The 14,120-nt window shown below is 41.5% G+C and overlaps 2 protein-coding genes across 2 annotated transcripts in view; one reads left to right on the plus strand and one right to left on the minus strand.

Annotated features, from left to right (window-relative positions):
- LOC145352214 (prospero homeobox protein 1-like) overlaps positions 1–2,538 on the minus strand; it is a 35,669-nt gene extending 33,131 nt beyond the window's left edge. Inside the window, exon 1 of the mRNA XM_080201950.1 lies at positions 2,450–2,538. The gene's annotated coding sequence lies outside the window, so the exon portion shown is untranslated. The remainder of the gene's footprint in view (positions 1–2,449) is intronic.
- A 610-nt stretch (positions 2,539–3,148) lies between these two features.
- The window catches only part of dlst (dihydrolipoamide S-succinyltransferase), a 38,323-nt gene continuing 27,351 nt past the window's right edge, over positions 3,149–14,120 (plus strand). Inside the window, exon 1 of the mRNA XM_080202311.1 lies at positions 3,149–3,258. Coding sequence (XP_080058437.1) covers positions 3,184–3,258 — 75 coding nt within the window. The 5' untranslated portion in view covers positions 3,149–3,183. The remainder of the gene's footprint in view (positions 3,259–14,120) is intronic.

The following is a 14,120-nucleotide window of genomic DNA, read 5'->3' on the forward strand; positions in this document are numbered from 1 at the left end:
TCTTCACGTCAAAGACTAATGTAAAACGGGGCGGTTCACGGAATCTCCAATTATCCAATAAAAAATATTAGTGAAATGATCAAAAAGTTTTCTAAGCTATTTATTCCTTTTCGTAAAAAGTAACTAGCTTTGAAATCCAATGTAACACAGCGCCCCTTTGGCTGACTGAGTTTATCTCGGGTAGGTGTGGTGCGATGCAAACTAGGAAACTTTCAGGGATATAAAAAGCAACATACTGCAAAAGCTGGAAATCTGAAATAAAAATGGAAAATGCTGGAAAAACTCAGCGGGTCTGGCAGCATTTGCGGAGAGAGATAAACAACGTTTTGAGTCAGTAAGACTTCCTCAGGTTTGATCCTTTGGCTTTATTTTGCTGCTAGGTTGGTTGGTCTGGGTTAGGGACATTACAATTGATCTCCGCACTGTAGAGTTAGAAGGGACAGATTGACCCTCTAATGGACCTTGCAGCAAGTACTTATCTGTCCAGTTGGATAAAAGACCAGGCCGGCTTTGCAATGGTTCACCGCCATTACGCAGGCTGGAAAGGCCCACGAACTAGCAAATGTTGACACATGAAGAAACTGTCATTCCTGTAATGGACCCGAAAACCGAGACTGCAGGAGGCGACTCGGTAATAGAGAGGACGGAATGAGATGGCAAAAGGTTGGTGGAGAATAATCTACACTAGGGCTTGTTCTATCTCCTATGACTAACATGCGAACCCAGAGGCACTCCCTTGAACAGATTATTTCAAGAAATATTTCCAAATAATGAAGTAAAACTTGAATAAAGTAATAAAATTTTATATTTTAATTGACGGTAACACTGATGTAATAGTTAATGCCACATTTGCAGGCTGTAAATTGCGACCAAGTGTTGATTTCAAATTATATGAAGTCCACAACACACCCCACGTATACTTATTGGCGAAATACTTTACAATACAAACCATAATATGTTATTCTGTTCTTTATAAAGCAATGTAACACATAATTATTCACATGTTTACTAGATTATTACATCAATCATTTAAAATAAAGAAATAATATATCTGCACGCTTCTCCGTGCGGACCAACTTTACATTCAAGGATTTAGCTTTATTTCTGACTCGTTAAAATTTAACTCGGAATTCTTAAGTGTCTGAATACCCGTCAATGTACCTAACTTGTTAGCTAATATCAGTTTTATTTAAATCCCACATCGATCATTATCGAAAAACTACTCTTTAAACCGTTGCTAAATCCAAGAGACATCTCGAGACGTGGAAGCAAGTAACAGTTTGTGGCACCGTCACATTAGCAACTTAAAACCTGCAACACAGCCAAACCAGGTTTCGAACCAGTTGAAATCGCCATTTAACCGGCGCCCTCTTGCACTGTCCAGTTACTGTTATATTGATTCCATAATAAATCGAATTATACCTGTCTCTAAAAATGTCAACTGGATCACAATCACAAACGACATGGTTCAATAGAAGCTTCCAAAGGTACATATTTTGAAACAGGCCTCACAAATAATTACAATTTAAATGATTTTATTAATTCTAAGGCCAAAAGAGAAACTAAAAAGAGAAAATGCTGGAAAATCTCAGCAGCTCTGGCAGTATCTGAAAGGAGAGAGCTTACAGATGCTGCCACATCTGCTGAGACTTTCCAGCATTTTCTCTTTTGGTTTCAGATTCCAGTATCCTCAGTAATTTGCTTTTATCGAGTATTAATTCTGAGGGTTGTATAGGTAAGTGCACTAACTAAATCCCGCAAACTGACAGCTTCTCCTGTGCAAAGGTAAGGCGCGGAACGTTTTAAAAAGATGACATTGAACAGTAATACAGTCTGCTATCAGAAAAATGTGCAAACTAAAAAGACAAACCCAGATCGGATCTGGCCAGGAATATTGACTTGCATTTTCTCTATCGCCAATGGACGAAATTTTAAGCACCCAAGGTTTACTTTTAAGGAAAAAAAAATCAATACAAGACTTGAATACCATCGAACAAAGTCATTCCATTGCTGTGTACATGAAACAACTTTCTGATATTTATTTATTTGCCATTGACATATACGCACAAACCTGGTATGATATCTGCACTTAAGAACAACTCGCAACCGTAATTTAGAAAATATCTGGGAAACTCAACAACTCCCAAGAACAATCAGACTTTTATTTTGTACTGTTTCACGACGAAATAATGCCCAGCGGAATTGATCCCTTCGCCAAGGAAGAAACGGATGCTGGACGAGAGGTATGTAATTATTAAAGAGAACAAATATCTTTATAATAGCGAACACAGAAATGCAGTCAATAAAGACCACTTAAAAGTATATTAAAATAAGGCAAAAATCTCACAATCGCCCTGGCTTACACGCACAAACTTGGCAGATCAACTGTTTCATTCGGATTAAGAAACATATATAAGGTTTTTAAAAAAAACAAAAACGCGCTGTGTACCAGGATTAGAAGTATCTCAACAACAGCAATAATTAACATTATCTACTGGTAATGAGGATGGTCAGCTACTGTAAGCCACACTCACGTTGCTGCTCCCCTGGTGGATACACTCTGTGGCTGAGCACCTACCTACACCTGTCCTCATTCATCTCCATACCTTAAAAGGAGAAAAGGGGGCGTGTTCTCTCCAGCCAATCCAATTCGAGTAGGTCGACAGTAATTAGCATATATGCAGATGACGGACGGGACAAACAACTAAGGTCAGGGGAAGCGCAAATTTCCAAAGAGTCAAAATCTAAACAATGCCGCTATTCTGTTATAAATTAACATATAAATATGAGTGGGTTTCAGATATTTCATACATTATTTAGAGAGGTTCCAAAGTGATTGCTACAGACCTGTGTAGAAATTATTTAGGTTTATCTTCACCCCTCTCAATGTGAGCATTCGCACAGTCCGGCGGTGTCATGGACCAAACGATTGTTTCGAAATAGGTGAAACGTGATAATTTTAGCCAATATTATAGCCATATTTTATATTGACTGATCTGGTTTTCTGGTGGGAAGAAACATAAAAGTAGAACAAGTTTATTTAATATTTATAAAGTGAACGTGCTGCGGTTGATGGAATTTAAAATATATTTTCCTGCCAGCCACCCCCCTTCCTAATGTTGTTGGTATTCCCCTGCTGGTTTCCGGTTCTCCGCTTCAGTCGCCGCTCGAGCCGCTGCCGCCATGTTGTCTCGTTCGCGGTGCCTGGCTCGGAGCCTGAGCCGCTTCATCGTCAGCCGCAACCCCGGGGGCCTGCAGGTAAGGCAGCCAGAGGTCATCCCCTACCCGGAGGGTGGGGGTGAATGGAGTTCCTCCTCGGAGGGGGGGAGAGAAGAGACTGGAGGAGGCCCCAGGCCTTGGCCAAGGACAAGCTGTCACCCCCAGGCAACGGTGGAAGGAGGCCGCACAGCGCAGTCCCCGTGTGTCTGTCAGTTGTAGCCCCACCCTGCTCATCTATCCCTCACAACACAGGAGGTGAAGGGGCACAGGTTGAGGAGGGGGTTAGTACCCATGGTGTGAAGGTGGGGTAGGCTGCGCCCACAGTGTGAGGGTGGTGGAGGCTGCGCCAGTGGTGTGAGGGCGGGGGAGGCTGTGCCAACAGGTGTGAGGGCGGGGGAGGCTGTGCCAACAGGTGTGAGGGCGGTGGAGGCTGCGCCAGTGGGTGTGAGAGCGGTGGAGACCGCGCCAGCGGGTGTGAGAGCGGTGGAGGTTGCGCCAGCGGGTGTGAGGGCGGTGGAGGCTGCGCCTGCGGGTGTGAGGGCAGTGGAGGCTGCACCCGCGGGTGTGAGGGCGGTGGAGGGTGCGCCCGCGGGTGTGAGGGCGGTGGAGGGTGCGCCCGCGGGTGTGAGGGCGGTGGAGGGTGCGCCCGCGGGTGTGAGGGCGGTGGAGGCTGCGCCCGCGGGTGTGAGGGCGGTGGAGGCTGCACCCGTGGGTGTGAGGGCAGTGGAGGCTGCGCCCGCGGGTGTGAGGGCAGTGGAGGCTGCGCCCGTGGGTGTGAGGGCGGTGGAGGCTGCGCCCGCGGGTGTGAGGGCGGTGGAGGCTGTGCCCATTGTATGGGGGGAACAATATGTGCGCGTGTACACGCACAGGGTAGTTGTACGCTGATGGGGGCAGTACACGCTCACCCTCCTGTGTGAGATTTTTGTTTTTCATTGCGATGTAGGTGTTGCTGGCTAGATGAGCATTTACTGTTTGTTCCTTAATGCCCTTGAGAAGGTAGTGGTGAGCTGCCTTCTTGAATTGCTGCTATCCGTTTAGTGTGGAGCTGTTTGGGAGTTCCAGGATCTTTACCCAATGACAGTAAAGTGACAATGATATATTTCCAAATCAGGATGGTGATTGGCTTGGAGGAGAACTTCCAGATGGTTGTGTTTCCATGTGTTTGCTGCTGTTGTCCTAGACGGTAATGGTTGTAGGTTTTGTAGGTGCTAAGGAGGCTTAGTGGGTTCCTGCGCTGCATCTTGTAGATGGTACATGGTGGTGCCACTGTGCGTTAGCAGTAGAGAGAATGTGTGAGAGGATGGGGTGCCAATCAAGTGGGCTGCTTTGTCCTGGATTGTGTCATGCTTGTTGGAGCTGTACTCATCCCGTTTGTGCTCCCCCCGCTGCTCCTCGTGTGTGTCCTGCCCCATCATCTCATTGTCTGTATGTGGGTGGACTGCTCACCCTACCTGATAACAAGCATTTGCTTGTTTTTGTTAGAGTATATGCTTGTTTTTGTTCCTTCTAGCTACATACTGAACAAAGGCTGTCCAGCAAATGGAATCAGACTCCCTCTCATTATAAATTGCTGCCATACCTGATTCAGCTCGCTTGCTTTTCAACAAAGTTATGTTCCTAATCCCACTTGTCCCTCCCGCATTCTAGAATAAAGATGTTTATAAATAAATTTTATAAATAAATTTGCAGTTGTGAGCCATGTTCTGAGGATAAATAGTTAAACAGTCAGATGCCAAGTGGGAGGAGATCAGTGGGATTTATTTTTGAATTGCTCCAGAAATTCACTCACTCGGGCCTGACAACGCGCAATGTCTTTCTGTGCAATCATTCTGTATATCTGTATAATCATACTGGAGCAGCCACTGATATGATTGCTTTCTTTTGCTTTTTGCTAGCCCAGTTTTAATTTTCAGTATAGCTTATTTGCGGAAATAAAGTACTTGAGTGAACATTGACGGTTTAAGTGGTGTTGGCTTTCTTTTCAAAATCATTGATAATTACTAGAAGTGGTTAAAGGACATCAGCTACTATGTACTTGATGGATCTTCTTTCTTGTATTGCAAAATCATTAACTTGAACAGTGATAAAACGTGTTAATGTGTGATTGTAATATATAAGGGATAGACATAATCTCAATAGTCTATTCCCAAAATACAGGTTGGAAAATATACCAGTTCAAATTAACATAATGTTTGTTGGCTAGAAAATTTCAATTATAGAGCAGCTATTGAAGTGAATCTACTTTTATTAATACCAGTTAGTTTTTGTGCTGCATGCTGTCTATGTTGAGAATGAGGTGACTTGCTGTGAGGCTATTATAGGTATGCTGAGAAATTTTCTCGGGATTTATCTCCATTTTAGTTCTGGGACCGACTTTCTTTGCCAGTTGGTTGATTTTATGATGGTCTACACTCCGGTAACATGTAAAGCTGAGATAATGAACTACGTGTATCTGTTAGCTGTAATATTTTCAGTGGCAATGTTTGGGCAGTAGATTAAGCAGTGGCAGGGGAGTTGGTTATACTCTTTCTTGAATTGATTATGTTTGGAGTAAGCCACTGTTTTTCTGTCACTAATTGATGTAATCAATGCCTCTGCACTTTTTGTTAGCATATTGTATAGATAAATTACAACACTATTTATGGACCACTATCTCCGACAGCTGTCATTATAGGGGGACCGCTTTTGTTAACTCATCAAGTTACTTAATTTTGACTTTGGCGCTTCTCAAGGATTATTGCCAACATGTGTAGAATGATTTTTAAACTGCTTGGCTTCTATTTTCTGTGACTCAGTGAGTACAGCTGGCTGCATCATCTTTCATGTCATTTTCCATCACTGAGTTCCAATGTGTATGATGAACTAATGACAAATGAAGGATATCCTTATGTCTTTTTGTGTGTTTATTCACAATGTCAATCATTGATTATAAATGTTGAATGAAAATCAGCCTTTGTAGCTTGGTTAGATTGTTGTGTTCAGTATTTGCATGTTTAATAGAATGCAATGGAACTTTAGAAGTGGAAGGGTGTTGTGCTGTGTACTACAGGGAAATCTGTCAGTTTAAAAGTTTTATGTTGATCACTTCAGTGGGGTATTGTGGGGCTGATGTGGCCTCTGGTAATCATGGCACAGGTGACTGGTTTCTTAGTTCACATTTGTGCTATTTGTTTGGAAGTGGTTTGTAAGCCACACTTTTGAGGGAACACATTCTCAGCTAAATCAAGCAAGAAATCAGAATTGATCACTGCTGGTTAAGCTCAGTAGAAAGAAAAGCAGAAGACTTTCATTTTTATCTCTTATTTCACAACTGTAAGATGTTCCAATTGCTTCACGGCCAATTAAGTATTTATTGAAGTGTAGTCACTATTGAAATTTGTGCACAGCCATGTCCAATAGATAACAATGACCAGATGTTGGAGGGATAAATATTTGTTGGGACATCAGGAGAACACACCTTTGCTTCAAAAATTTTCTGTGTTGATTTAATGCCTCACGCAAGAGGGTTTGATTAAAGGGAGCTTTTCTCCATAAGTGCTATTGCTTTATTTGTGATCTTTTATCAACAGTAGAATTTTAGACTTACGTAAGTTATTCTTCTGCAGGAATATGGGAGTTCATTTTACAAGTGTGATTGGAACAGCGTTTAAATTGTCTTTGCCAGAATATGAACAGTAGAAGTGTGGAAAAAGGCTGTCACTGTGGTGTTTGACGTGAGTTCTTGGTTCTTCACAGTAGTAAGAAGTCTCACAACGCCAGGTTTAAGTCCAACCAGTTTATTTGATAGTAATCCCACAAGGTTTCGGAAATGGTGTTCCTTCATCAGGTGTGTGGAAGGTTCTGATCCGAGAAAGGCATATAAAGACACACACAGTTTACAGAATACTGATTAGAATGCAAGTCTTTGCAGCTAACCTGCTATGCAAGTCTTAAAGATGCAGACAGTGTGAGTGGGGATAGCACTAACATAGGTTAAAGAGATGTGTATTGTCTCCAGACAGAACGCCAGGTTTAAGTCCAATTTTTGTTCCTCGATTGAAATTCTGTTAAAGCCGTTTTGAGGATCTCGCAATAGCTCAGTAAGTTAATGCAGTGAGTAGTTGAGCTGTACAGACAAGGAAGATGCTGCCAGGTTCAACAGCCTCTACTGAGTAATCTATTTTTACAGAGGGAAACCTTAACGATACAGTTGTCTGACCTCTGTGCTCCATTGCTGAGTAGCAGATAAATCGGTTGAATGTGAATGTGAGCAAATCCAATTGGTTGTGATCCTCTCATTGAATAGTCTGCGTATAATTGTTGTTAAAGTTACAAGTGAATATTGGGCACTTTTGTTTGATGTTGAAGTTTTCCTGTTTTGTGGAATGTGGAAGAACAGCTTTTATTTATATGATATCTTAATAGAGTCTGTTGACTGCACATTAGACTTGGCCATCTCAAACCTATCAAAGTGGAGTGGAAGCAAGTCACCCTCAATCCTGACTAAGAGAAGGCTTTTAACATAAAAGTCAGAATATGCTTCACAACTGGGTATAAAGAAAATGGATACCAAACTGGAAAGGGAGAGGTTAGAATAGTACTGGAAGCTTCTTCAGAGGTGAGTCTTAGATGGTTTTAAAGATATCTAAGGAATCCCACTGAAGGCAACTGAAGGTTCTTGTAGTTAGTGAAGGCAAGGTGCACTTATAGAGCTGCAAAAGATCACAGAAAAGCCCTATTGCATGATTGACTGAGGAACTCCCTATTCTCTGTATGAGTCAGCAAGGGTGAGGGACTTAGTTTCAGCAGGATGGGTGTAGTAGTGTTTTGGACAAGTTGGAGTTTATGAAGGGTGAATTATGGGAAGACAGAAAGTTAAGAGTAACAGTCTAGAGAACATAATGTAGCAAGAGTAAACTATTTAGCACATTCAGTATGATCATGGCTAATTTTTAGTGTCAAATCCACTCTCCTGTTTGCTCCCTATGACCCTTGATTTCTGCTGGGGGTGCATGGTGGTCATTGGCTGGCACCTGTTTGACATCTTCATTGATTCTTGCAGATGACTGTTCACAGCTCACTGTGCCTTTAAAAGTCTCGGGATATGTCTTTATCTTTCTAATGTTATGATTGTTTTGTTCAAATGGGTCAGGTGCTGCACCGTAACAGTCCTCAGTAGAGACTAAGCAGGCAATGTTGTCAATTTGAACTAAAGAGCTTTGGTGAATGATGAGACCAAGGTCAAAAAGTTGTGAAAATGGCAAATGGCCTCTTTATATTCTGTGACTAGGGAAGAGGAATTAGCTGAATGGTGAATGAGCATAGCTACACTAGTGGCTATTGGCGATGGTTTCATAATGGGTAGTATCTGAACATAAAATTAATACTTCAGAGGTGGCCAGGTATTTTCTGGAGGCATTTTCTAATCAAGTCTGCATGTGAAGTTTGTATGAACAGAATGCAGTGGGCATGCATTGGAATGTGTTGATTTGCACCACTCCCACTTTGGCACCAGACAATCAAGTCAAACAGAATAAACATTTTGACTTATTTTCTTCTATATTCAGAAGTTACTTGGGGTCAAATTTAGGGTCAGACATGATTGACAGGGAATCTCCTGTGGTGCTGTACTCATCTAATTTCAGGGATTCAAGAAAAAGGGAGTACTGCATCTTTAATTCCCCTCATTCTCAATGTTGGATAAAAATCCCCATATTGCTGTAAGGAAATGGGCATCAGCACATCTATGTTACCTGTTTGGGTTAACAGAAATGACATACTTCTTTCAAGGTTATGGTAAGCAGAGCTTGTAGCAATGGTTAGTTGAAATGTTTAACTGTCTGAAAAGTACTGTAAAGGTAATTCGAGGTGTTTTTATATTGTCAGCAAAAGAGTTTTATTTGTTGGTTGCTATTTCTTATTGGTCTACTGGACATCTGAAGGAATTATCACCAATTGTGGGGCAAACAGGGTGAGGTGGGATGCACAGGAGGGCCAGAATTGGTCAAATGTAGTGTTGAGGAAATGCTGTAGGTATGGAGGAGATTATAAGGAGGGGGGGCAGGTGAGGCCCTGAAGAGGTTGTAGATTGAGTATGATGTTTTAAATCGGAAGTATTGGAAGGGATTGTTACTATCGTGGACGATATCCCCAAGCTTTTAGTACAATCTGGTTAGAGGCCATTAATTTTTTGTTTAAAATGTAAACAAAAACTTGAGATCAAAGGTATTTGCTAAGAGAATAAAGCCACAAGATTGCACGATTTTTGAAGAAACACTCAACTTTGCTGTACAAAATCAGAAAAATAAAACAATTAACACTTTTATTTCTCTTTTTCTTCTCTTTTCCAGTTCAAGCTTTTTCATTTCCTTTTCTGTCTCAAGCTGCTGCGTCTGTAATTGAATTGCCATCTGGATTACCTTTTCCTTCTTCCATCCAGATGCTGTGCTATTACGTCATTTGTGCCTGCTTTGTCAGTGGCTACTTTTAACTCTTTAGTTCTTCTGCTAAAGCGATTAATCTAATCTTGGTTAATTGTTGCAAACCACACAGGGATAAATCTTCCCCCTCTAAAAAGTCAGTGATTGACGAAGCTGTTCGCTATTCAGTAAGTACAGTAAAATTCATCGTGCATATCTTATCAACCTGTACCTTCACAACGCCCAGCACTCATTTATCTGTGGATTCTAAATCCTGCATGAGCACCCACTATGTTTTAATTCTGAACCAGATTCCCAAGCTTTTGGTATGATCCAGATGGGGACCAGTAATCTTTTATTTAAAGCAGGCAAAGCTTGAGATCCAAGGTATTTGCTAAAAGAATTAAGCCACAAGATGGCATAATTTTTGAACAAGCAAAATAAAACTTTACCACACAAAGTCAGAAAGGAAATCAATTTACAATATATATCTTGTACATTCAGAATCAATATGAAAACATATCTCATTACGCAATAAATGGCAGGTATAACCAAGACACATCCCATGGATTTCCCAGCAACTTACCCAGACCTCAATATCCACTGTGAATTACACAATCCCATTGAAACTTTTGTCTCCCTTGCAAGAGATTCCAGACTTTTCATTTTTGATAACAAATCTCTGAATCTTCTTGAAGCTGCTCTGACGCAGACTGCCTCAACAACTGTTCACCTCCCAGGGATTTCCTGGACACTCTCACCTTATCCTGAGATTCCCTGATTGTGGTGCCCAAGTTGTGGGTTCTGTGATCAGGTTATTGTGCCACCACCACCACACACCCATACCACTCGTTGCTGGCGCAAAAATCTCAAACTCTGGACAGTGCATGCACAGCTTGCTTGTACCCTATTTATTGCATGGAAACTCCAGAAGGATCTGGGACTTGCAGTTCCTGGCCTCCATTCGAGAATCAGGTAAATTGGGATTCTTAGTCAGATCAGTATCCAGTTGAAATAGCAATTGGATACGATTGTGATACTTCAGATTAAACTACGGTACAGCTACATACCAAGCCCTTCAGTCACATCCCACAAGGCAATACCCTCAGACTGCTTACGGATTTATTGCCACTGGTGTACAGGAGAGAACACAGTAAGAAGTCTGACAACACCAGGTTTAAGTCCAACCGATTTATTATCGGTTATTTAATAAATCGGTTGGACTTAAACCTGGTGTCGTCAGACTTCTTACTGTGTTTACCCTAGTCCAACGCCGGCATCTCCACATCATGACTAGTACAGGAGAGAATACAAAGAGCAATACCTTAAAATTATAATTGAGGCAGTATTTCCTTATGATATTGAAAACATGTGACTGAATAGAACATAGAACAGTACAGCACAGTTCAGACCCTTTGGCCCTCAATGTTGTGCCGAGCTATGATCAAACCCAAGATCAAGCTATCCCACTCTCTATCATTCTGATGTGCTCCACGTGCCTATCCAATAACTGCTTGAAAGTTCCTAAAGTGTCCGACTCCACTATCACAGCAGGCAGTGCATTCCACACCCCAACCACTCTCCGAGTAAAGAATCTACCTCGGACATCCCTCCTATATCTCCTACCACAAACCTTAAAGTTATGCCCCCTAGTAACCGCTACATCCACCCGAGGAAATAGTCTCTACGCATCCATTCTATCTATCCCCCTCATCATCTTATAAACCTCTATTAAGTCGCCTCTCATCCTCTTCCGCTCTAAAGAGAAAAGCCCCAGCTCCCTCAACCTTTCCTCATAAGACCTACCCTCCAAACCAGGCAGCACCCTGGTAAATCTCCTCTGCACTCTCTCCACGTCCTTCTTATAGTGAGGTGACCAGAACTGCACACAATATTCCAAATGTGGTCCCACCAACATCTGGTATAGTTGCAGCATGACCCCACGACTCTTAAACTCAAACCCCTGTTAGTAAACGCCAACACACTATAAGTCTTCTTTACGGCACTATCCACTTGAGTGGCAACCTTCAGAGATCTGTGAGAATGAATACCAAGATCTCTCTGTTCCTTCACATTCCTCAGAACCCTGCTGTTGACCCTGTAATCCGCATTCAAGTTTGTCCTACCAAAATGAATCACCTTGCACTTATCAGGGTTAAACTCCATCTGCCACTTTTCTGCCCAGCTCTGCAATATAACATAATTGCAGAAACTAAGTAGTACTGTGTGTGGAAACGCGTGGAGCATGTCTGTTTCCTGAGTAGAATTGTGCCTGACTCATGATTGTGATGCTAAGAATGCAGTTTGTTGTGCAGCTGATTACAGCCATTTCCTCTGGCTCAAGACAATGTATAAAATAATTAAAGGCAATAAAGTTAACTTCAAAAATAATGAATAGGTTATTCAGGCAATGAGTTTTTCAGTGAATTATGTCATGCACAAGAGGGGGTCGGTATAAACTGCCCTGATTTCCCCACTCTCTACCCATCAGTAAATTGGTGTTTTAATTATTCTAAGTTCCCCCTTTATAAGCGGGAGCTTATATATTTTACCCCAGCCTCAAATTTGGAATATCCCAGTCCTCTGTGTATAATTTGTACCTCAACTCAATGTAAAATGGAATAACAAGAGTTGGTTTATTTTTACACACACATGCGCAAGATGGGTTTTTCAATGTTCATCCCTTTTTGCACACTTGTGTTAAATGGGATTGAAGGAAGAGGGTTAGGGCATGACCACAATAAAATACAAGTTGGGGTTTTACATGTGTCCAGAATCAAAAGTCAGCTAAAATGTTCCTTGCAACAGGAGATTGGCTGTAGAGTGATCTGTCTTTCCAGAGCAAGATTTCCACGACAGGAGAAGGGCAAGTGCAGTGAGTTGGTTTGATAGCATGAATTGCAGAGTTCCAGTAGTGGGCAGATTTGATGAGGGCCAGAGATCTTTCTGCTGTCACTGGCTTGATGGGAGACAGCATGGGCTATTGCCAAGAGTTTTGTTTGCATTGGAGGTCAGAAACTGTCAAGAGTTCAGTTCCACAATATTACTATACAGTGATACAGGAGGCAATCATATGACATACCTCCTCAATGTTGGACAAAGGATGGCTGGAATCTTGAGGTGTTTAATTGGAGTGAGAATTCCTGTTGTTCTTCGAGACGCTGGTTTCGGATTAACTTTGTTCAAAGTTGGCTGGAGCAGATCCATCGCCCACTGGACCATTGTTAGTTTGAAATTGCTGGAAGGCATCATGTAACCAGCTGGAGACACCTTATCAGCTCAGCAATCGTCTATTTTGAAAAGCACAAAAAATTACTTTAGTCAGCTGACGAATTTTCTTCTTTCATATCTTGATTGTGACTTATAAACTTGCTATTCTGCTGCTTTCCATCTCTTGCAAATAAATGAAAGTACAGAACGTTCTTTGCCTTGTTTGAATAGTTGCTGCAAATTCTTTCCCTTTGGTTATGAATTAGAGTCTAACAATTTATTGGGAGTGACTTTGGGAAGATATACCCTCTAAATCTCTCTGACTTTATATAGGACATGTTACAATCCAGGTTGATCTAACTGGGTAGGAAGATCCCAGAATAAAACACTGGCTCAAAAGTTCATTACTTTTAATAAAATGTGGTGGAACAGAGTCACAGGACTGCTAATTAGTTTTAAACACGGAAAAGTTGTATTACGATATACTCCTTTACTCCCCCTTAGCTGAACAATTACACACAGGTTTTAAGACAGTTTAAAAAGTATATCTTTGATGGTCTCATTAACACACAGTCCCTTTGAAGTGGTCAAATACATGCACTCTGCTCTGAACCCAAGTTGATGTCTGTTGATTTCTCTTCAGAATTCCTCCAGATGATTGTCACATGAGTGTTTCCAAACTCCCAACATCACAGTTTAAAACCTTTGTTTTCAATTGTGCTTTTTGTTAGCAATTTGCATTCCAAAATCCAGTCCATGTTTTACAAATGACTCTTTTAAACAAAGCTCCCGTACCATTTTTAATGCAGTCGATTAAATGTCAGTGTTTTGCAGCTAATTAGGTACTTTTGAAGTGTACTCATTATAATGTATAAAATGTAGTTGCCAATTTACGCACAGCAAACTCTCACAAACAGCAATGTAGTCATGACCAGATGATCTATTCAATGGATGCTTGATCTATTTTCAGTTCTGGAACTAATTAGTTCTTCCTCAATCTTCTCTGAATTTCATCCATGCTTCTCTTCAAAATAGTACTATGGGATCATTTGCATCCATTTTAACAGCAGGTGGGGCTCAGTTTAATGTCTCATCTGAAAACCAGCCGCTCCAATAGTGCTGTATCTCAGCACAGTTTCAGCTGTGGAAAATCAGTTTTGATTTTGTGTTCAAGTCCTGGATTGGAGTGAACCTGGAATCTTGTGACTCGGGTGTAAGGTCTATTAGTTGAACCAGGCTGACACTCAAGAATAAGTAAAAAGAACTCATGTTTACATGGCATCTTTCATAACC

The sequence above is a fragment of the Carcharhinus amblyrhynchos genome, chromosome 14 (genome assembly GCF_965287045.1).
Source record: "Carcharhinus amblyrhynchos chromosome 14, sCarAmb.v2.hapA, whole genome shotgun sequence".
Classification (NCBI taxonomy): Eukaryota; Metazoa; Chordata; class Chondrichthyes; order Carcharhiniformes; family Carcharhinidae; genus Carcharhinus; species Carcharhinus amblyrhynchos.